Genomic DNA, 21,283 nt, shown 5'->3' with positions numbered 1-21,283 from the left:
GACCAGGCAACATCCTGGTAAACCTCCTCTGCACCTAATCCAATGCTTCCACATCCTTCCCGAAATATGGCGATCAGAATTGTGTATAATATTCCAAGTACAGCCTCACTAGTGTTTTGTATATTTACATAGAACATAGAACATAGAAAAATACAGCGCAGTACAGGCCCTTCGGCCCTCGATGTTGCGCCGATCGAAGCCTACCTAACCTACACTAGCCCAATAACCTCCATATGCTTGTCCAATGCCCGCTTAAATGACCATAAAGAGGGAGAGTCCACCACTGCTACTGGCAGGGCATTCCATGAACTCACAATCCGCTGAGTAAAGAATCTTCCCCTAACATCTGTCCTATACCTACCACCCCTTAATTTAAAGCTGTGTCCCCTAGTAACAGCTGACTTCATTAGTGGAAAAAGGTTCTCACTGTCAACCTTATCTAAACCCCTAATCATCTTGTACACCTCTATCAAATCTCCCCTAAACCTTCTTTTCTCCAATGAGAAAAGCCCCAAATGCCTCAGCCTTTCCTCATACGATCTTCCTACCATGCCAGGCAACATCCTGGTAAACCTCCTCTGCACTCGTTCCAATGCCTCCACATCCTTCCTATAATATGGCGACCAAAACTGCACACAATATTCCAGATGAGGCCGCACCAGAGTCTTATACAACTGCAACATGACCTCAGGACCTCTATGCTCTATGCTCTATGTTCTATGTTCTATGTTCTATGTACCAAGAATTGACCCAGTTGGGTAAATAGGCAAAGTCTTTTCCTTGGAGTCAGGGAGTCCAGACCTAGAGGGCATAGGTTTAGGGTGAGAGGGGAAAGATATAAAAGAGACATACGGGGCAACTTTTTCACACAGTGGGTGGTACGCATATGGAATGAGCTGCCAGAGGATGTGGTGGAGGCTGGTACAATTGCAACATTTAAGAGGCATTTGGATGGGTATATGAATAGGAAGGGTTTGGAGCGATATGGGCCAGGTGCTGGCAGGTGGGACTAGATTGAGTTGGGATATCTGGTCGGTATGGACGGGTTGGACCGAAAGGTCTGTTTCCATGCTGTACATCTCTATGACCTCATATTTAGCTACACTGAACTCCGTTTGCCACCTCTCAGCTCAATTCTACAGTTTATCCAAGTTCCCCTGCAACCTGTGACATTCTTCCACACTGTCCACTACTCCACTGACTTCAGTGTCATATGCAAATTTATTAATCCATCCATCTATGCCTGCGTTAAAGTCATTTATAAAAATGACAAACAGCAGTGGTCCCAAAACAGATCCTTGTGGTACACCACTAGTAACCAGACTCCAGGCTGAATATTTTCCATCGACCACTACTCGCTGCCTTCTTTCAGAAAGCCAGTTTCTAAATCAAACTGCTAAATCACCCTCAATCCCATGCCTCTGCATTTTCTCCAACAGCCTACCTTATCAGGAACTTTATCAAAGGCTTTATTGAAGTCCACCTATACCATATCAACTGTCCCACATACTTGGTCACCTTTTCAAAAAACTCAATGAGGTTTCTGAGACACGTTCTGCCTTGCAAAGCCATGACTATCCAAAATCATATTGTTTCTTGCTAGATGATTATAAATCCTCTCTCTTCTAATCCTTTCTAAAGCCTTTCCTACAACATAAGTAAGGCTCACTGGTCTATAATTACGTGAGTCATCTCTACTTACCTTCTTGACCAAGGGTACAACATTTGCAATCCTCCAGTCCTCTGGTACTAAACCTGTAGACAATGACAACTCATATATCAAAGCCAAAGGCTCTGCTGTCTCCTCCCTAGCTTCCAAGAGAATCCTCGCATAAATCCCATCCTGCCCAGGGGACTTGTCTACTTTCACTCCTTCTAGAATTGATACCACCTGTTTGTAACTAACCTCGATCCTTTCTAGTCTAATATCTCGTACCTCATTCTTCTCCTCTACAATGTTCTCCTTTTCCTGAGTGAACACCAATGAGAAATGTTCATTTAGCACCTCTCCAATCTCCACAGGGACCACACTCAACTTCCCACTTCTGTCTTTGATTGGCTCTATTCCTACCGTAATCATCCTTTTATTCCTCACATACCTATAGAAAGCTTTAGGGTTCTCCTTTATTCTGTTTGCTAAAGACTGCTTGTGTCTTCTCTTTGCTCTTCTTAACTCTCTCTTTAAATCCTTCCTAGCTGATCTGTAACTCTCCATCACCTTATCTGAACCATCTTGTCTCATCAACACATAAGGCTCCTTCTTCTTCGTAACAAGAGATGCAATTTCTGTTGTAAACCACGGTTCCCTTACCTTATCACTTCCTCCCTGCTTGACAAGAACATACCTATCGAGGACACGCAATATCTGTTCCATAAACCAGCTCCACATTTCCATTGTCTGCATCCCCTGCATTATGCTACTCTATTCTATGCATCTTAATTCTTGTCTAAATCGCATTATAATTTCCCTTGCCCCATCGATAACTCTTCTGGATTAGTGGTGCTGGAAGAGCACAGCAGTTCAGGCAGCATCCAAGTAGCTTCGAAATCGACGTTTCGGGCAAAAGCCCTTCCTAACTCTTGACCTGTGGCATGTAGCTATCCCTTTCCATCGCTGACCTAAACGTAACTGAATTATGGTCACTCTCACCTGCAATTAAATCAAACATCTGGCCTGGTTCATTACCAAGCGCCAGATCCGGTATGGCCTCCCCTCTTGTCGACATACTGTGTCAGGAAACCCTCCTGTACACATTGGACAAAAACCGATCCATCTGACATACTAGAGTTACAGCATTTCTAGTCAATGTTGAGGAATTTAAAGACCCAATAATGACCAACCTGTTCCTTTCACTCCTACCCAGAATAATTTTGCCAATCCTCTCCTCCACCTCCCTGGAACTCTGTGGAGGCTTTACAAGTCCAGTGCTAAACATCATAGGAACCTCATTGATATTATATACAATATTAGAATTTTTTACAAAATTTGCATCTTCTTGCCTCTTCTTGAGTGGACCAAGATACCAAACTGCAAGTCTCCTGACTTATGTTGGCCAGCCAATATTATTATGGCTGCCTTTGTTCGGTCTGTCTTGTTATCTAATGCCTTTTTTCAGACAGTGACTTAGACCCTGACCAACAGAATTTTATGTTTATTGTCTGTTGGGAAGAGTTGCATTTGTCGAGACGAGCTCATGTTCAAAGTTTGATCTATACCTGAGGATATAGCTGCACGAAATGCAACAAAGATGACTCCAGTGGAGAAGGTCGTTGTAATGACTGTCCACTAATATTCCATTTTCTCATGCTGAATCAGATGCGTTTGAAGAAACACCGATGGCACAAGAAGATTCTGAAGACGAGAGACCCTCTAATCTTTTCCCTTGGCTGGAGGCGCTTTCAGACCATCCCAATGTATTACATTGAGGACCATAATGGACGTCACAGACTGCTCAAGTACACACCTGAGCACATGCACTGCTCTGCAACTATCTGGGGTAAGAGACATTCCAATTTCTTTCCTTTCCTTTCTTAGGCTTTGAGACCATAGGTTTATGCCATCACCCATCGTATGTGCAATCAGGCGACCAATAACTTTTAAAACATACTCACACTCCCAGGTAATAGCTGGAAGAATGCTACAGCAAAATTTCATGTTTTAAGATGCTTATTGTGACAAAAAAACTGAAAGTATCATTGACCAACTGTTATCCTCATAGGGCAACGGATTAATTAGCTCATTTGGCTGAATGACTAGCTTGCAATACAAAACTATGCCAATCATGTGGATTCTATTCTATGCTATCTGAAATCACCATGAAGGACTCTCCTTCTCAACCTCTTCTCTCGCCTGAGGTGTGGTGACCCACAGATTAAATCACCATCTCCGGTGGTCAGGCAGATCCTGGCACGCTTCAAAGTGATATACAAAGACCCAATTAATCTTGAAATAGAGAACAGACTGTATCGCTTCTTATTTTAGCAAACCGGAAGAATAGGTATCCCAAGTATATAGTTGTTGTGGGTATGTTCGCTGAGCTCGGGATTTGGCTTGCAGACATTTCGTCCCCTTTCTCGGTGACATCCTCAGTGCTGTGGATCCTCCTGTGAAGTGCTGCTGTACTGTGTCAGTTGGAATTCATTTGGTTTTGTTCTGCTTCCGGTTGCCGGTTCCAGTTGTTCGTTGCAGTGGTCAGTGTGTTGGGTCTTGGTCCCTTGTTTATTGATGGAGTCCATGGATGAGCGCCATGCTTCTAGGAATTCTCTGGCTGTCCTCGATTTGGCTTGTCCTATTATTGTTGTGTTGTCCCATTCGAATTTGTGTCCGTCATCGTCTCTGTGTATGGATACTAGGCATACTGGTCATGGCTTTTAATGGCTCATTGATGTTCATGAATGCCGATCACTAATTATCTGCCTGTTTGTCCTATATAATGTGTAGAGGTGTTCTTCTTCCTCTCTTCGCAGATCGGGAGTGCTACAGTGTGTTGTAGCCCTATTGGACAGGGTCCAAATGCAGCTTCTCTTGTGTGTCTTTTGGTAGTTGCTGTTATAATTCAGGATCTGGTCCGTGTGTGGCTTTTCTGTACACTTTTGTTGTGCATTTGCTGTTCTGTGTTCTTTCTACCATTGCATCTAGGAATGGGAGTTGGTTGTTAATGTCTACCTCTCGTAAATTTGATCTCTGTGAGCACATGTTGATAATCTGATGTGTGCTCTCAATCTCTGTTTTTTCAGTTATTACAAAAGTGTCACCCATGTATCTGATCCAGAGTTTGGATTGGTTCTGTGGGAGGGCTATGTGTCCTCGTCTTTCTGGAGATGGGTGAGTCCATAGGTTTCCCATTGATTTGTTCATATTGTGTTGAATATGAGGTGCGTCATCAAGCACAGGTCCAGTAGTTTGAGTGTGCAGTCTTTTTGATTGGTTCCCCGTTGTGTCATCTGTCCTTGTTTGTCCAGGAGGTTGGCTATTGTCTCTCTGGCTAAGGTTTCATCATAAAGTCATAGAGATGGAAACAGACCCTTCGGTCCAACCTGTCCGTGCAGACCAAATATCCCAACCCAGTCCAGTCCCATCCGCCAGTGCCCAGCCCATATCCCTCCAAACCCTTCCTATTCATATACCCATCCAAATGCCTCTTAAATGTTGCAATTGTACCAGCCTCCACCACATCCTCTGACAGCTCATTCCATACACGTACCATCCTCTGCGTGAAAAAGTTGCCCCGTAGGTCTCTTTTGTATCTTTCGCCTCTCACCCTAAATCTATACCCTCTAGTTCCGGACTCCCCGACCCCAGGGAAAAGACTTTGTCTACTTATCCTATCCGTGCTCCTCATAATTTTGTAAACCTCTATAAGGTCACCCCTCAGCCTCTGACCCTGCAGGGAAAACAGCCCCAGCCTGTTCAGCCTCTCCCTATAGCTCATATCCTCCAAACCTGGCAACATCCTTGTAAATCTTTTCTGAACCCTTTCAAGTTTCGCAACATCTTTCCAATAGGAAGGAGACCAGAATTGCACGCAATGTTCCAAAAGTGGCCTAACCAATGTCCTGTATAGCCGCATCATGACCTCCCAACTCCTGTACTCAATACTCTGACCAATAAAGGAAAACATACCAAACGCCTTTTTCACTATCCTATCTATCTGCGACTCCACTTTCAAGGAGCTATGATCCTGCACTCCAAGGTCTCTTTGTTCATCAACACTCCCTAGGACCTTACCATTCAGTGTATAAGTCCTGCTAAGATTTGCTTTCCCAAAATGCAGCACCTCACATTTATCTGAATTGAACTCCATCTGTCATTTCTCAGTCCATTGGCCCATCTGGTCAAGATCCAGTTGTAATCTGAGGTCCACTACACCTCCAATTTTGGTGTCATCTGCAAACTTACTAACTGTACCTCCATATGCTTGCATCCAAATCATTTATGTAAATGACAAAAAGTAGAGGACCCAGAACCGATCCTTGTGGCACTCCACTGGTCACAGGCCTCCAGTCTGAAAAACAACCCTCCACCACCACCACCTTTGAGCCAACATCAATCGAGGTAAACTTCGCTGTTGTGTTTAATGAGACCATTGCTTTGTCCTCGTCTATGTTTATGTTCTTAATATTGTTTAGGAATTCCTGTTATGATTGTATGGAGTGATTGGATCAGCTGATTAGAAGTTTTGAGTTTTTGTTTTTTTGGCAGTTTATGTGATGGAGTTCCTTGGAGTGCCGCAGTGGGTCGAAATGATATATCTGGTTTGTGTACCTTAGGTAATCCGTAAAATTGTGGGGTGTTGGTGCCTTCTGGGTTCATCTTTTGTAGGTCTGTCTTGGTTATCAGTCCGTTTTTGTGTAGGTTCCATCGTGTACTTATTCTATTGGTTAACTGTGACATGGTGTCACACTCTCTCTGTGGGTAGCTGTTAGTATCTGCAAGTAGTTCCTTTTGTATGTTCATGATTACTGTCATTATGCTTTTACCTGCTGGTACTATGGTTATGTTTTTGCCCTTTTTAAGTATTTTAGGGCTCCGCTCTCCTTTGTGTTAAAGTTGTTCATTTGTGATTTGTTGGTAAAGCTACAGTGGTTTGCCTGTCTGTTTGCTGTGTCTCTTCGGTTAGTTCTTTTATTCTGAGCTTACATTCTAGTGAGCTAGGAAGTTGTTTTTATTTGTGTCCTTGTGGTTCTAGTTGAGTCCCTTAACTAGTACTGTTTTGCTGTGTCTGTGAGCTCAAGAGTGTGGTGCTGGAAAAGTACAGCAGGTTAGGCAGCATCCTTAATCAGAAATTGGGCTTTTGCCCGAAACATTAATTTTTCCTACTCCTGGGATGCTGCCCGACCTGTGCTTTTCCAGCACCACACTCCTGGCTCTAATCTTCAACATCTGCAGTACTCACTTTCACCCTGTATCTGTGAGCTGTCTTGCAGAGATTTCTTACCCAGATGTCTGTCTTGCTGTCCTCTCTGCTGTTGGTTAGTGGAGTCATTTTGTCCACAGGGCTGCAACAAGCAGCAGCACTCCCAATCTACGAAGAGAGGAAGAAGCACCTCTACAAAACCATCACAAGTATATCTTACACTGTCCTTTAGGTAGATATTCACTTGTCCCAGAATCAGCCCAAAATGATTCTTGATCAATGTTTGATTCTTGATCAAGTGCAGCTGCTGGGCTCCACTGTTACAGTGACATTGGATCCCTTTATTGTCGACAGACGCTGTAATGGAGCTTAACCTGTGCTGTAAATTAATAACTGTCAGAACAAACTGGTAATTGACAAAGTCTTACTAATGTTCTTGGTGATAGCTATTGTTTTCAAATTTTGTGTAACTTTCAGATCTTTATGCTTCCTTGACTCAGGTCCGATCACTCCGCAAGGCTCAGGGTTTCTCGCTATTCAATCTGTGGCTGGTATTTCGGTGAGTTTCTACATGTCGGGACGTGAGGCGCCTGACTTCTGAGTAGTGCAGACAGGAATTAGATTTAGTCATGCTTTCTCATTGTTACCATCTCGCAACTGCCCGATCCTCTTTCCTCTTTCGCATTTCTTGGGTAGTGCAGAAAAACAGCCTGGTACAATTGGGAGGGGATGAATAAGAAACATGATGACAAAAACACTGGAATGGAAAATGCTGTTTTGGAGTGAGAATTGGGTGTCAGTTACATGCATGTAAGTAGAGGAACTGAATATATTAAAAGGTTGGATTCAGCTGGTCAAGATTAGAGCCTTTTACCTGTTAGATTTTGGGATAGGGTTAGAAAGAACATAGTCCTCTTAATTGGAACAGATGTCCAAAAGAATCGCAACATTCCCTGGTAATTCTTTCCCTTCAAGTATATGCCCAATTGCACTTTGAAAGTTAGAACATAGAACAATACAGCACAGAACAGGCCCTTCGGCCCACGATGTTGTGACGAACATTTGTCCTAGCTTAAGCACCCATCCATGTACCGATCCAATTGCCGCTTAAAGGTCTTCAATGATTCTGACTCTGCCACTCCCACAGGCAGCACATTCCATGCCCCCACCACTCTGGGTAAAGAACATACCCCTGACATCCCCCCTATACATTCCACCCTTCACCTTAAATTTAAGTCCCCTTGTAACACTCTGTTGTCCCCGGGGAAAAAGTCTCTGACTGTCTACTCTATCTATTCCTCTGATCATCTTACAAACCTCTATCAAGTCACCCCTCACCCTTCGCCATTCCAATGTGAAATGGCCTAGCACTCTCAACCTATCCTCGTACGACCTATTCTCCATTCCAGGCAACATCCTGGTAAATCTCCTCTGCACCATCTCCAAAGCTTCCACATCTTTCCTAAAGTGACGCGACCAGAACTGCACACAGTACTCCAAATGTGGCCTTACCAAGGTCCTGTACAGCTGCAACATCACCTCGCGACTCTTGAATTCAATCCCTCTGCTAATGAACGATAATACACCATAGGCCTTCTTACAAGCTCTAGCCACCTGAGTGGCAACTTTCAAAGATCTATGAACATAGACCCCAAGATCACTCTGCTCCTCCACCTTACTAAGAACCCTACCATTAACCCTGTATTCCGCATTCTTATTTGTCCTTCCAAAATGGACAACCTCACACTTGACAGGGTTGAACTCCATCTGCCACTCTTCAGCCCAGCTCTGCATCATATCTAAGTCCCTTTGCAGCCGACAACAGCCCTCCTCACTATCCGCAACTCCACCAATCTTCGTATCATCTGCAAATTTACTGACCCACCCTTCGACTCCCTCTTCCAAATCATTAATAAAAATTACAAACAGCGGAGGACCCAGAACTGATCCCTGTGGAACTCCACTTGTAACTGGGCTCCAGGCTGAATATTTACTATCTACCACCACTCTCTGACTTCGACCGGTTAGCCAGTTCTCTATCCGACTGGTTAGCCAGTTCTCTATCCAACTGGCTAAATTTCCCACTATCCCATGCCTCCTGACTTTCCGCATAAGCCTACCAGGGGAACCTTATCAAATGCCTTACTAAAATCCATGTACACTACATCCACTGCTCTACCCTCATCCACATGCTTGGTCACCTCCTCAAAGAATTCAATAAGACTTGTAAGGCAAGACCTACCTCTGACAAATCTGTGCTGGCTGTCCCTAATCAAGCAGTGTCTTTCCAGATACTCATAGATCCTATCCCTCAGTACCTTTTCCATTACTTTGCCTATCACTGAAGTAAGTCTAACTGGCCTGTAATTCCAGGGGTTATCCCTATTCCCTTTTTTGAACAGGGGCACAACATTCGCCACTCTCCAGTCCCCTGGTGCCACCCCCATTGACAGTGAAGATGAAAAGATCATTGCCAACGGCTTTGCAATTTCCTCTCTTGCTTCCCACATAATCCTAGGATATATCCCGTCAGACCCGGGGGACTTGTCTATCCTCAAGTTTTTCAAAATGCCCAACACATCTTCCTTCCTAACAAGTATCTTCTCTAGCTTACCAGTCCGTTTCCTCTTCAACTGAAGAAATGTATTCATTCTCCTATCTCTTCCGACTCAATACACAGTCTCCCACTACTTCCTTGATCGGACCTACCCTTGTTCTCGTCATTCTCATGTTTCTCACAAATGCATAAAAGGCCTTGGGGTTATCCTTGATCCTACCCGCCAAAGACTTTTCATGCCCTCTCTTAGCTCTCCTAATCCCTTTCTTCAGCTCCCTCCTGGCTATCCTGTATCCCTCCAATGCTCTGTCTGAACCTTGTTTCCTCAACCTTATGTAAGCCTCCTTCTTCCTCTTTGCAAGACATTCAATCTCCCTCGTCAACCAAGGTTCCCTCACACGACCATCTCTTTCCTGCCTGACAGGAAAGTTCATGTACAATCTGATGCCACCACCTTTTCCATTTGTGTATAAATAAATTTCCCCTCATTTACCTGTTACTTTAAAATCCATGACCTCTGTTTATTGGCCCTCTGCCAGTTTTCTCCCTTTTTACTGTCTAAACCTCCTAAGTTTGACAACTGCTGTTCTCCAGTCTCTTCATACAGCTCACCCTTTGTCATCCTAGCAAACCTGTCTGTATTGTTGTCCTGGTTTTGGATGCCTTTCCCACAGTTAAATGGTCAGAGCTGACATTGGAACAGGAGTAGGCCATTCAGACCACCAAAGCTACTGCACCATTTAAATATGGTCATGGCTGCTTGAACACTTCAATGCCTTTTACCCACATTCACCCCATGACCCTTTAATAAACAGAAATCTATCAATTTCTATCTTAGACAGACTCAAACACTGAACTTGCACAGTCCTCTGGTAAAGAATTCCAACGATTCTTAATCTTTTGCAAAAGCGTATCCTTATTGGCATCCTCCTTTATTTTGCTTATATCCACCGTTGTCTACCTCATATTTTGAAAATTTCAGTGAGATCCCCTCTCATTCTTTAAAATATTGGAGATAACAGGCCTAGTTTTCTCAATCTCTCTTCATATGGCAGTCCTAGTATTCCCAGGAACAAAGCTGGCAAGCTTACAGTCCCTCTTTGGCAATAATACTCTTCGCGTGGTAAAGGAACACACTGTATGTAGTCCATTTTGTACACGTGTGGTCTAATCAAGGTTCTGTATGATTGAAGCAAGATTTTTCTGCTGCTGTACTTAAATCCAAGTTAAACGTTCCATTAATTTTCCTAATAGCTTACTCCGCCACCATGTTGGCTTTCAGTAGCTTACAGACCAGGATACCTTTGTACATCTACACTTTCAAACCTCCCACAATTTAAATACTGTGCACCTCTGTTCCTCTGACCAAAGTGGACAACTTCATGTTTTCCCACATTATATTCTCATCCATTGATTGTCTGTCCAAATCCTCCTGAAGGCTAAAAGGCATTTTGTCATTTGTAAAAGATTCAGCTTAACTCTCATATCTTTATATTCACTGTATACCATATATAAATCAAAGTATCCCAGGCAATTGCTTAACAACCAGGTTAACTTTTCAAGCCAGCTTCAAATATTGATAAATATATGCTCCCTCTCTGCAGTTGTACCCACCTCACAATGCTGTCATTTAATTCCTTTCAAAGCACAAAATTTCACACTTGTCCAAATTAAATAGCATGTGCCATCAATGTTCCAGCTCAACTTGTGGGTGTGTGGCCATGCAGCAATCAGAACTGTGTCACACAGGGAATAAACATGCCACATGCATCAATGTTCCTGATAGAATACGTGTGTGTGACTGTGTCCAACACACACATTCTAAGGGACTGCGCAGTACAGCATGCTGGTTCACAACAAAACCAAACAGAACTTAGCATCTGTTATGAATGGAGAAAAGTGTAAATTCATCACCACTAATTTCTGCTTTCTGTCCATTAGCTAATTATGTGCTTTTACATTTTTTTTCCAGAATGTAAGCATCTCTAGAGGGCGCATATATTTCATTATCTTTAATTGTCCTTTTTCATTCTTTCACTGGGCATAGCATCAGTGGATAGACTGGGATTTGATGTGCAACCCTAATTGCCTTGACCACCTTTTTGAACTGTTGCAGTTCATGTGATGCAGGTATACCCACACTATATTGTTAAGGAGAGAGTTTCAGGATTTTGACATGATGACTACGAAAGAATAGCAATATAGGTCCAAGTCAGAATGGTGAGTGGCTTGTGGAGGATTTTCCAGTTGTGGTGTTCCTATGTTTATAGAGTCATAGAGATGTACAGCATGCAAACAGACCCTTCGGTCCAACCCGTCCATGCCGGCCAGATATCCCAACCAAATCTAATCCCACCTGCCAGCACCTGGGCCATATCCCTCCAAACCCTTCCTATTCATATACCCATCCAAATGCCTTTTAAATGTTGCAATTGTACCAGCCTCCACCATTTCCTCTGGCAGCTCATTCCATACACGTACCACCCTCTTTTCTGCCCCCCTTGTCCTTTTAACTGGTGGGTGTTGAGAATTTGGAAGGTGCTATTGGAGGAAAGTTGACCACTGCTTCACTGCATCTTGTAAATAATGCATTGTGTTGCCAGGTGGTGATGCAGAACAAGTATTTGACCTAGATTTTATTTGTTCTGTTAAGAGTCAGGTTCTCTAAACTAACTCTTGGCTTAATCCTTGCAGCAAGATTTCAGAATCGCAGCAACAGGCGTAGTGCTGGATCTCGATAAGTCTGTAACCATTGTTAAAAAACTCAAGCTGGTGGGGTTCCCATTCAAGATATACAAGAATACAGCCTTCATAAAGGTGAGGAGTTTCTTTATCACTACCAGCAGTTTCCCTCCTTTTGCTGTATTCTAAACTCCTCCAAATCTTAAGATTAATCACTGTTCCTGGAATCTTTAAATTTGCCTTTTAAATTTCATACAATCCTTAACTTCCTTTTGTTAACTTGATTGACCTGTTTGGGATTTTTGTGCCTTAAAGGAGCCTATAAGCACCGTGAACTATGTACTAGTTCTTCTAATAGTATGATAATACGTAAGCAATGGATTTATTGTGTTACTTCCCTTGTATGTTCATGATTTTCTTTGTTCAAATTTAGCACCATGTCTTCCAATTGAACTCCTCACTTCCAAACGTAACTCATTATTCTACCATATTATGATCACTCATCGCTAAAGATTCTTTTGCAAAAAGTTCATGATTAGCCCTTTCTCACTACGTAATATTAGATCTAAAATAGCTTAGATCTTCAGTCATTTGCTCAACATACTGCTTTCAAACACTCTCCAGAAACATATCTTCCTCAGCATTAGTGCTTGTTAGGTTTACCCATGCCACATGCTTCTCTAATCTCCCCGTTAATACTTTGCCCTATGTGACGATTATTATTTGATAGGAGTTGTTTATTGCTACTGCTTGCTATTTCTTAGCTCCCCTCAAACAGATTTCACATTTTTTCTTTAGTCTGAGATCCTCCTCACTAATCTTCTGATCCCATCCCAGTACAGCTCTACTTTCTTTCCCTTTTTGCTCGTTCTTCCTAAATGTCCAGGATTCGTGAATGTTGAGTTCCAGTCTTAGTTACCTCATTCTGTATGATATTTAGATCATACCAATTTATCTCTCTTCACACCTTTTAATTGTCTGCCTTGTTGTTCTGTGTTATTCAGTCATTCCATTTTATCAGGAACTGTGGTATGACCCAGCGAGACCCTGATTTGATCCTGTGAGATTATCATGAAGATAGGGAATCTGACGAGACACCTGGTGTGAAATGGTTTTTTTGAACTGCCTCAAACATCCAGGCAGGAGCAAGTCTCCCACAGGTTCGACAAAATGGCAAATATTGAGGTCGACAACATGGAAACAGGCCCTTCGGCCCAACCTGTCTATGCCACTCAGGTTTCACAATTAAACTAGTCTGATTTGCCTGCTTTTGGTCCATATCACTCCTCATCCCATCTATGTACCTGCTTAAATGTTTCTGAAATAACAAAATTGGACTCGCTCCACCACTACCTTTGGCAGCCCATTCCACATACTTACCAGCCTCTGTATGAAATCTTGTACAATTTGTCTGGGTTGCAAATATTGAATCTTGCCCCATGCCTGAATCTAATGTCACTGTGTCAACACAGTGATATGTACAGAATATGTTAATGAGGGCTGAGACAGTCACTGAAGTCTGCATTATTGTCTGAATAGTGTTTTGCAAGGATCTTTCAGTGATGCTTTGAATTGATTGATAAATCTTGAATAAAAGAAAAGCATGTGGAATTGAGGGAAAGGGTTGGGGTGGTGGGCTGTACGTTGGTTGAGACTAGTTGAGGGACCTGGAAATGGGAGAAGTAGCAGAGCCAATGATTTCTCTCCCTGGCCCTGCTGTTTTTAGTGAGCTTTGACCTTTGCTGTGCCGTCTGCCTCCACAAGAAGGTTTTAGTTTTGGGTGCCAATCAGCCTGACCCTCCTTTTGACTATTAGTACCTGTATTTTTATAAAATGATTTTCGTTTCCTTTTTATGTTACTAATCTACAGTCATAAACTTTCACTGCATCTCTTATTTCCATTTACTGTTCTGCCTGCACCTTCAGAATTCTGCTCAGCTCTACTATGTTATATTGCTAACGTTGGTCATTCTTATGTTTCATGTTATTTCAAATTTCTTCAGTTACCCAGTCATTTGTAGTTTTGGGTGGATTACTTTTGTCTGAATGGGCCACCACCTTTTGATCATCTTTGTTTCATCCCCCTTTGGATCAGATTCATAGTTTCATAGTAATAAAAGCTGGAGTAGGCCATTTGGCCTGTCGAACATCCTCCGCCATTCATCAAGATCATAGCTGATCTATACATCGTCTCAGGTCCTGCTACTTGAACTATCACCATAACCCTTAATTTTAACCATGCACAAACCTATCCACCTGTGTCTTGAATTTATTTAATGAAGCTGCCTCCATTGCTTCCTTGGGTAGAAAATACCATAGTTTCAGTACTCTCTGGGAAAAGTTCCTCCTCATCTCTGTCCTAAATCTATTCCCACTAATCTTGAGGCCAAATCTCTCTCATTTCTAGTGAGTCCTAAATTCCAGGCAGCTCAACCTCTCCTCATAGGGTAACCCCCTCATCTCCGGAATCAACCTGGTGAACCTCCTCTGCACCACCTCCAAAGCCAGTATATCCTTCCTCAAGTAAGGAGACCAGAACTGTACATAACACTCCAGGTGTGGCCTCACCAACACTTTGTACAATTGCAGCAGAACCACCCTGCTCTTAAATTCAATCCCTCTAGCAATGAAAGCCAATATTCCGTTACCTTCCTGATCACCTATTGCATCTGCAAATCAACTTTTAGTGATTCATGAACGAGCCCTTTTAAGTCCCTCTGCACAACAGCATGTCGCTGTTTTTCACCATTTAAGTAATACTCTGACCTACTGTGTTCACTTCCAAAGTGGATAACATCACATTTACCAACGTTGTACTCCATCTGCCAGACCCTTGCCTACTTATTTAAACTATGTAATCTCTCTGAAAACCCTCCACATCCTCTGCACCGTTTGCCTTTCCACACAATTTAGTGTCATCAGCAAATTTGGATATGCTACACTCTTCCAAATCATATGTATCATGAATCATATGTATCACTCTTCCTCTTCCAAATCATATGTATCATGAACAGTTGCGGACCCAACTCTGATTGACCCATGTGGCACCCTGCTCACCACTGATATCCAACCAGAGAAAAACCTTTAATCCCAATCCTCTGCTTTCTGTTGGTTAACCAGTTGCTAGTACATTCCCCGCAACTCTATGCATTATTATGAATGAGTCTTTTACGCAGCACCCTATCGAACACCTTCTAGAAGTCCAGGTATCAGCATCCACCTGTTTCCCTCTATCCACAGCGCTTATTTGCATCTTCAAAGGATTCAATAAGTTTGTCAAACATAACCATCCCTTCCTGAATCCATGCTGCGTCGGCCTGATGGGAACCCTTTCCATCCAGATATTTCACTATTCATTTTAGCTCACTGAAATTATCCCTGTGCCCATGAAGGGCTTTGGGATTGAGCTGGTTGAACTGTTGTATTGGGGTTGGTTGTTGAGAACAGAGGTCATACCACACAATCAGCTTATTCTCCTGGTTGGACTGTCAAATGCTGTTTCTGAACACAGGGAATGTTTAACTCTGCATTGGAAGTTGCTAAATTTGAGAATGCTTCGCTCCGAACTGTGAGTGGACTACGTGGTCAACTGAAAAAAGCTCTTCGTACCCCAGAGGGAGGATTCCGTGCCTCCTTTGAGGACAAATTGCTGATGAGTGGTGAGTCAAATATCTTTAAATGTAACAGTTGAAGACAAGGTCTCAACAAGTGATAAAACTGCTCATGGAATATTCAAGTACAGAGATTTCGGATATTTTGTTTGTTGCGATTTTTGTATTAACAGGAGGCACTCCTGTCGTTTAAGGTGCAAGTTTAGTGTCACGCTTCTCTGGTCTGGCAGGAGTAGTTGGCCTCTTGCTTTCTCAACGAGAAGGTTCAATCTTTAACCTCCAGCACTCAAACTGCAATATAATGACATCAATGTCACCAAATCTCAAGGGCAATTATCAGATTTTACTGTGCCTAACTGAATGCCTGTTAGAAATCAGTTTGTGAGCTCATGATGACATTGGACACAATTGTCCTTTCACTGGCACTCTGTTGCACCCCTCATGGAGAATCTATGTGTCCCACCAAGTGTGGGAATGCACGACTTGATGTAAAACTTTAAAAAAATCTTATGCTTCATTTAATTATGGTTTTTCCTACCCGTTTATCATGATGTGACGTATCAGCCAGGAGAAAGCAAATTGCTTGTTTTAGATTAGATTAGATTACCTACAGTGTGGAAACAGATCCTTCGGCCCAACAAGTCCGCACCAACCCTCCAAAGAGAAACCCCCCCCACCTCTATATTTACCTCTGACTAATCCACCTAACACTACGGGCAATTTAGCATGGCTAATTCACCTAACCTGCAAATCTTTGTTTTGTTGATTCTCAGATATTGTTTTCCTGAGGACGTGGTTCCCAGTTTCGGTGCCAAAGTTGTATAATCCAGTCACATCATTGCTGAGACCAAGTGGTGAGAAGGAGACCTGGACTGGAATGAGAACTGTTGGACAACTCAAACGTGATTGGGGCGTTAAGACAAAGCCAAACAAAGATTCCTTGTACAGGGTAATGGTGGATTTATGTCAGTAGTATACTGCGAAGAGCAGATTCTGAGTTAGCTTTACCACCAGTACAAAATGATGACAAAGTTTCCTTGAGGTAGCAGAAATGAGACTGGATTGATACCAAGTGCGGAACTTCAGATAGAGAGTTGTGGGGAGGGGTTGCAGCACTTGTGGCACTTTTTGCCCGACGGTAATCGGGAGTGGGGGGCGAGTGTGGCAATGGAGAGAAATGAGAGTAATCCTTTCAGAACGTTGGAATACATTGATAGACCAAATAACCTCCCCCCCGTAGTATATAATCATATCATTTATTTCAAATATGTGGCTCAGAATCCAGATACCAAGTGCAAAGGAGCAGTAGTCTGGGTTGGGAATCCCTGATAGTGAAACAACTTTACTCTGCTTTCTGTCTACGCAATGTTAGATTTTCAGTAATCAAATGTACTATGTGATTGGAGTTTGTGAACAAACTGGTTGGTTGACCTGTGTATTGTTGTTTCTAATTGTATGCATTTTTCTGCAGCCCATCGAGAGGAAAATGAAACATTTCAATCCCCTCCACATCCCCAAGGCACTGCAGAGAGCCCTGCCCTTTAAAAGCAAGCCTAAAAATCAAGAAAAACTGGCCAAGGAGACGCGGGATAAAAAGCGGGTTGCTGTTATCAAAAGTGTACATGAGAAAAAGGTAATTGTGTAAGAAAATGGAAGAAATTAACATCCTCTGTTTCATGAGCAATGTGTACTTCAAGAAAGCCTAATAGTTGCCTTTCCTGGGGCTGCTGTCCAACCTGGTGCCAGCTCATTAACTGTCTCATTGTACTGACTTGAGTTGTCTTTTACTCTTTCTTCCCTGGCTATGCCAGCATTTGTTGCTCGTCCCTAAATTGTTAAGAGGACTTTTGAAATTCACTCACATTGCTGAGAGTCACATGTAGGCCAGTCTCGGCAAAAATGGATTTCCTTCCGTCAAAGGATACTTGGGAACCAGATGTTTTTTTAAATGACAATTGACAGTAGTTACATGGTCCCCATTAGGTAACCATTTTGTAAATTCCAGATTTTATGGAATTCAGATTTTATCATCTGCCATAGGTTGTAAGAAATAGGAACCAGTCCGGGCTATTCAGCCCCTCAAACATTCTCTGCCAGGGAATAGAATCATGTCAGATTCAATATTCCTCACATTCACTTTCCTGCCCTTTCCTTGTAGCCTTTGATTCCCCTACTAATCGAGAATCTATCTTGGCCTTTAAAAAACACAAGAGCTCTGTTCCCCAAGGAGCTTTGAGGCAAGGAATTCTAAAGATAGTCAACCTTCTGAGAGAAGGAATTCCTTCTTGTCTCAGTCTTATATTTGTGCCCCTTAATTCTGAGACTATGTTCTCTGGTCCTAGAACGGAAACGTCTCAGTGTTTTCCCTGCCAAGTCCCTTAAAAATCCTATATGTTTCAATGAGATTGCCTTTTGTTCTTAGTGAGTAGATTACCAACTTGCTTATACGACAATCCCTGCATTCCAAGGTTCATCCTTGTGAATCTTAGAACCCATACAGTGTAGAAACAGGCCACTTGGCCCAACAAGTCCACACCAACCCTATGAAGAGTATCTCACCCAAACCCATTCTTCCCTTGACAGTGCAGGGAGAGCGATGTTCCTCCTGCATGATGTTTGATGTCCTCCTGTGTTGCCCATGTCGGTACCATTCGTGTCCCAACCAAGTACATCCAACTCTTGCTCCTCCAAGACTGTGTTAGGGAACTGGAGCTGGAGCTGGGTGAACTTTGGATCATTCAGGAGGCAGAGGCTGTGATAGATAAGAATTACAGGGAAGTAGTTACTCCTAGGCACGAAGAAAGCTGGGTGACTGTTCAAAGGGGGGGAAAACAGTCAATGGAGGGATCCCCTGTGGTCATTCCCCTGAAAAACATGTATACCGTTTGGATACTGTTGAGGGGGACGACTTACCAGGGGTATGCAGTGGGGCCCAGGTCTCTGGCACAGAGCCTGTCCCTGTTGCACAGAGGGAAAGGAGGAGAGTGTTAGTCATTGGGGACTCAATAGTTAGAGGCTCAGATAGAAGGTTGATGGGAGCGATCAAGCCTCATGGTTGGTGTGTTGCTTCCCAGGTGCCAGGGTCTGTGATGTCTAAGGTCGTATCTTTGGGGTCTTGAAGGGAGGGAGTGGCTGAGAGAAGTCCTTGACCGTGTAGGTACCGATGACATAGGTAGGAAGAGGGATAGGGATGTAAGGCAGGATTTCAGGGAGCTAGGGTGGAAGCTCAGAGCTAGAACAAACAGAGTTGTTATCTCTGGATTGTTACCCATGCCACGTGATAGCGAGGCAAGGAATAGGGAGAGATATCAGCTGAACACATGGTTGCAGGGATGGTGCAGGAGGGAGGGTTTCAGGTTCTTGGATAATTGGGGCTCATTCTGGGGAAGGTGGGACTTGTACAAACAGGACGGTCTTCACTTGAACCAGAGGGATACTAATATCCTGGGTGGGAAATTTGCTGGTGCTATTCGGGTGGGTTTAAACTAGCTCAGCAGGGGGATGAGAACCGGAGGTGTAGTTGCAGTGCACAGGAGGATGAGAGTAGGAAGGACTGGGACAGGATTTCAGGGTCACAGGAATGTGCTGGCAGACAGCAAACTGGTTTGAAGTGTGTCTAGTTCAACACCAGAAGTGTCTGAAATAAAGTAGGTGAGCTTGCAGCATGGATAGGTACCTGGGACTTTGATGTTGTAGCCATTTTGGAGACAAGGATAGAGCAGGGTGAGGAATAGATGTTGCAGGTTCCAGGGTTTGGATCTTTCATTAAAAGCAGGCATGGCAGTAAAAGAGGGGGAGGCGTGGCCTTGTTAGTCAAGGATAGTATAATGGTGGCTGAGAGAATGTTTGATGAGGACTCATCTACTGATGTAGTGTGGACTGAGGTTAGAAACAGGAGAGGAGAGGTAATACTGCTTGGAGTTTTTTATAGGCCTCCGCAGAGTTCCAGGGAAGTGGAAGAGAGGATTAGCAAAATTATTCAGGGTAGGAGTGAAAGAAGCAGGATGGTCATTATGGGGGACTTTAACCTCCCCAACATTGACTGGAAATGCTGTAACTCCAGTACGTCGGATGGATCAGTTTTTGTCCAATGTGTACAGGAGGGTTTCCTGACACAGTATGTCGACAAGAGGGGAGGCCACATTGGATCTGGTGCTTGATAATGAGCCAGGTGTTTGATTTAGTTGTAGGTGAGCACTTTGGAGAGAGTGACCATAATTCAGTTACGTTTAGTTTAGCGATGGAAAGGGATAGGTCAAGAGTTATCGATGGGGCAAGGGCAATTATAATGCAATTAGGCAATAATTGAGATGCACAGAATGGGTAGCAAAATGCAGGGGACACAAACAATGAAAACGTGGAGCTGGTTTAAAGGGACAGATATTGCGTGTCCTTGATAGTTATGTCCCTGTCAGGCAGGGAGGAAGTGATGAGGTAAGGGAACCGTGGTTTACTACAGAAATTGCATCTCTTGTTACAAAGAAGAAGGAGCCTTATGTGTTGATGAGGCAAGATGGTTCAGATGAGGTGATGGAGAGTTACAGATCAGTTAGGCAGGATTTAAAGAGGGAGTTAAGAAGAGCAAAGAGAGAACACAATTACTCTTTAGCAAATAGAATAAAGGAGAACCCTAAAGCTTTCTATAGGTATGTGAGGAACAAAAGGATGATTAGGGTAGGAATAGGGCCAATCAAAGACAGAAGTGGGAAGTTGAGTGTGGACCCTGTGAAGATCAGGAAAAGGAGAATTTGTAGAGGAGAAGAATGAGGTATGAGATATTAGACCAGAAAGGATCGAGGTTAGTTATGAACAGGTGTTGTCAATTCTAGAAGGAGTGAAAGTAGACAGGATGGGATTTATATGAGGATTCTCTCGGAAGCTAGGGAGGAGATAGCAGAGCCTTTGGCTTTGGTATGAATTGTCATTGTCTACAGGTTTAGTACCAGAGAACTGGAGGATTGCAAATGTTGTACCCTTGGTCAAGAAGGTAAGTAGAGATGGCCCAGGTAATTATAGACCAGTGAATCTTACTTATGTTGTAGGAAAGGTTTTGGAAAGGATTAGAAGAGAGAGTATTTATAATCATCTAGCAAGCAACAATTTGATTTTGGATGGTCATGGTTTTGTCAAGGGCAAGAAGTGTCTCACAAACCTCATTGAGTTTTTTGAGAATGTGACCAAGCATGTCGATGAGGATAGGGCAGTTGACGTGGTATACATGGACTTCAGTAAAGCCTTTGATAAGGTTCCACATGGCAGAGACATGGAATTGAGGGCGATTTAGCAGTTTGGATTAGAAACTGGCTTTCTGAAAGAAGGCAGTGAGTGGTGGTTGATGGAAAATATTCAGCCTAGAGTCCGGTTACTAGTGGTGTACCACAAGGATCTGTTTTGGCACCACTGCTGTTTGTCATTTTTATAAATGACTTAGACGCAGGCATAGGTGGATGGATTAGTAAATTTGCAGATGACCCTAAAGTCGGTGGAGTAGTGGACAGTGTGGAAGAATGTTACAGTTTGCAGGGGGACTTGGATAAACTGCAGAATTGGGCTGAGAGATGGCAAATGGAGTTCAG

The 21,283-nt window shown here is 43.2% G+C and overlaps 1 protein-coding gene across 1 annotated transcript in view; it reads left to right on the top strand.

Moving 5' to 3' along the window:
• bms1 (BMS1 ribosome biogenesis factor) overlaps window positions 1–21,283 on the top strand; it is a 110,810-nt gene that overhangs the window by 73,184 nt on the left and 16,343 nt on the right. Inside the window, exons 17-22 of the mRNA XM_072582918.1 lie at window positions 3,317–3,497; window positions 7,358–7,416; window positions 12,109–12,231; window positions 15,608–15,755; window positions 16,481–16,656; window positions 17,179–17,340. Coding sequence (XP_072439019.1) covers window positions 3,317–3,497; window positions 7,358–7,416; window positions 12,109–12,231; window positions 15,608–15,755; window positions 16,481–16,656; window positions 17,179–17,340 — 849 coding nt within the window. The remainder of the gene's footprint in view (window positions 1–3,316; window positions 3,498–7,357; window positions 7,417–12,108; window positions 12,232–15,607; window positions 15,756–16,480; window positions 16,657–17,178; window positions 17,341–21,283) is intronic.

This window comes from Chiloscyllium punctatum, chromosome 13, assembly GCF_047496795.1.
Source record: "Chiloscyllium punctatum isolate Juve2018m chromosome 13, sChiPun1.3, whole genome shotgun sequence".
NCBI classification, from domain to species: domain Eukaryota; kingdom Metazoa; phylum Chordata; class Chondrichthyes; order Orectolobiformes; family Hemiscylliidae; genus Chiloscyllium; species Chiloscyllium punctatum.
Note: the sequence above shows the minus strand (reverse complement) of the source record. Positions and strands in the feature narration are given on the sequence as shown.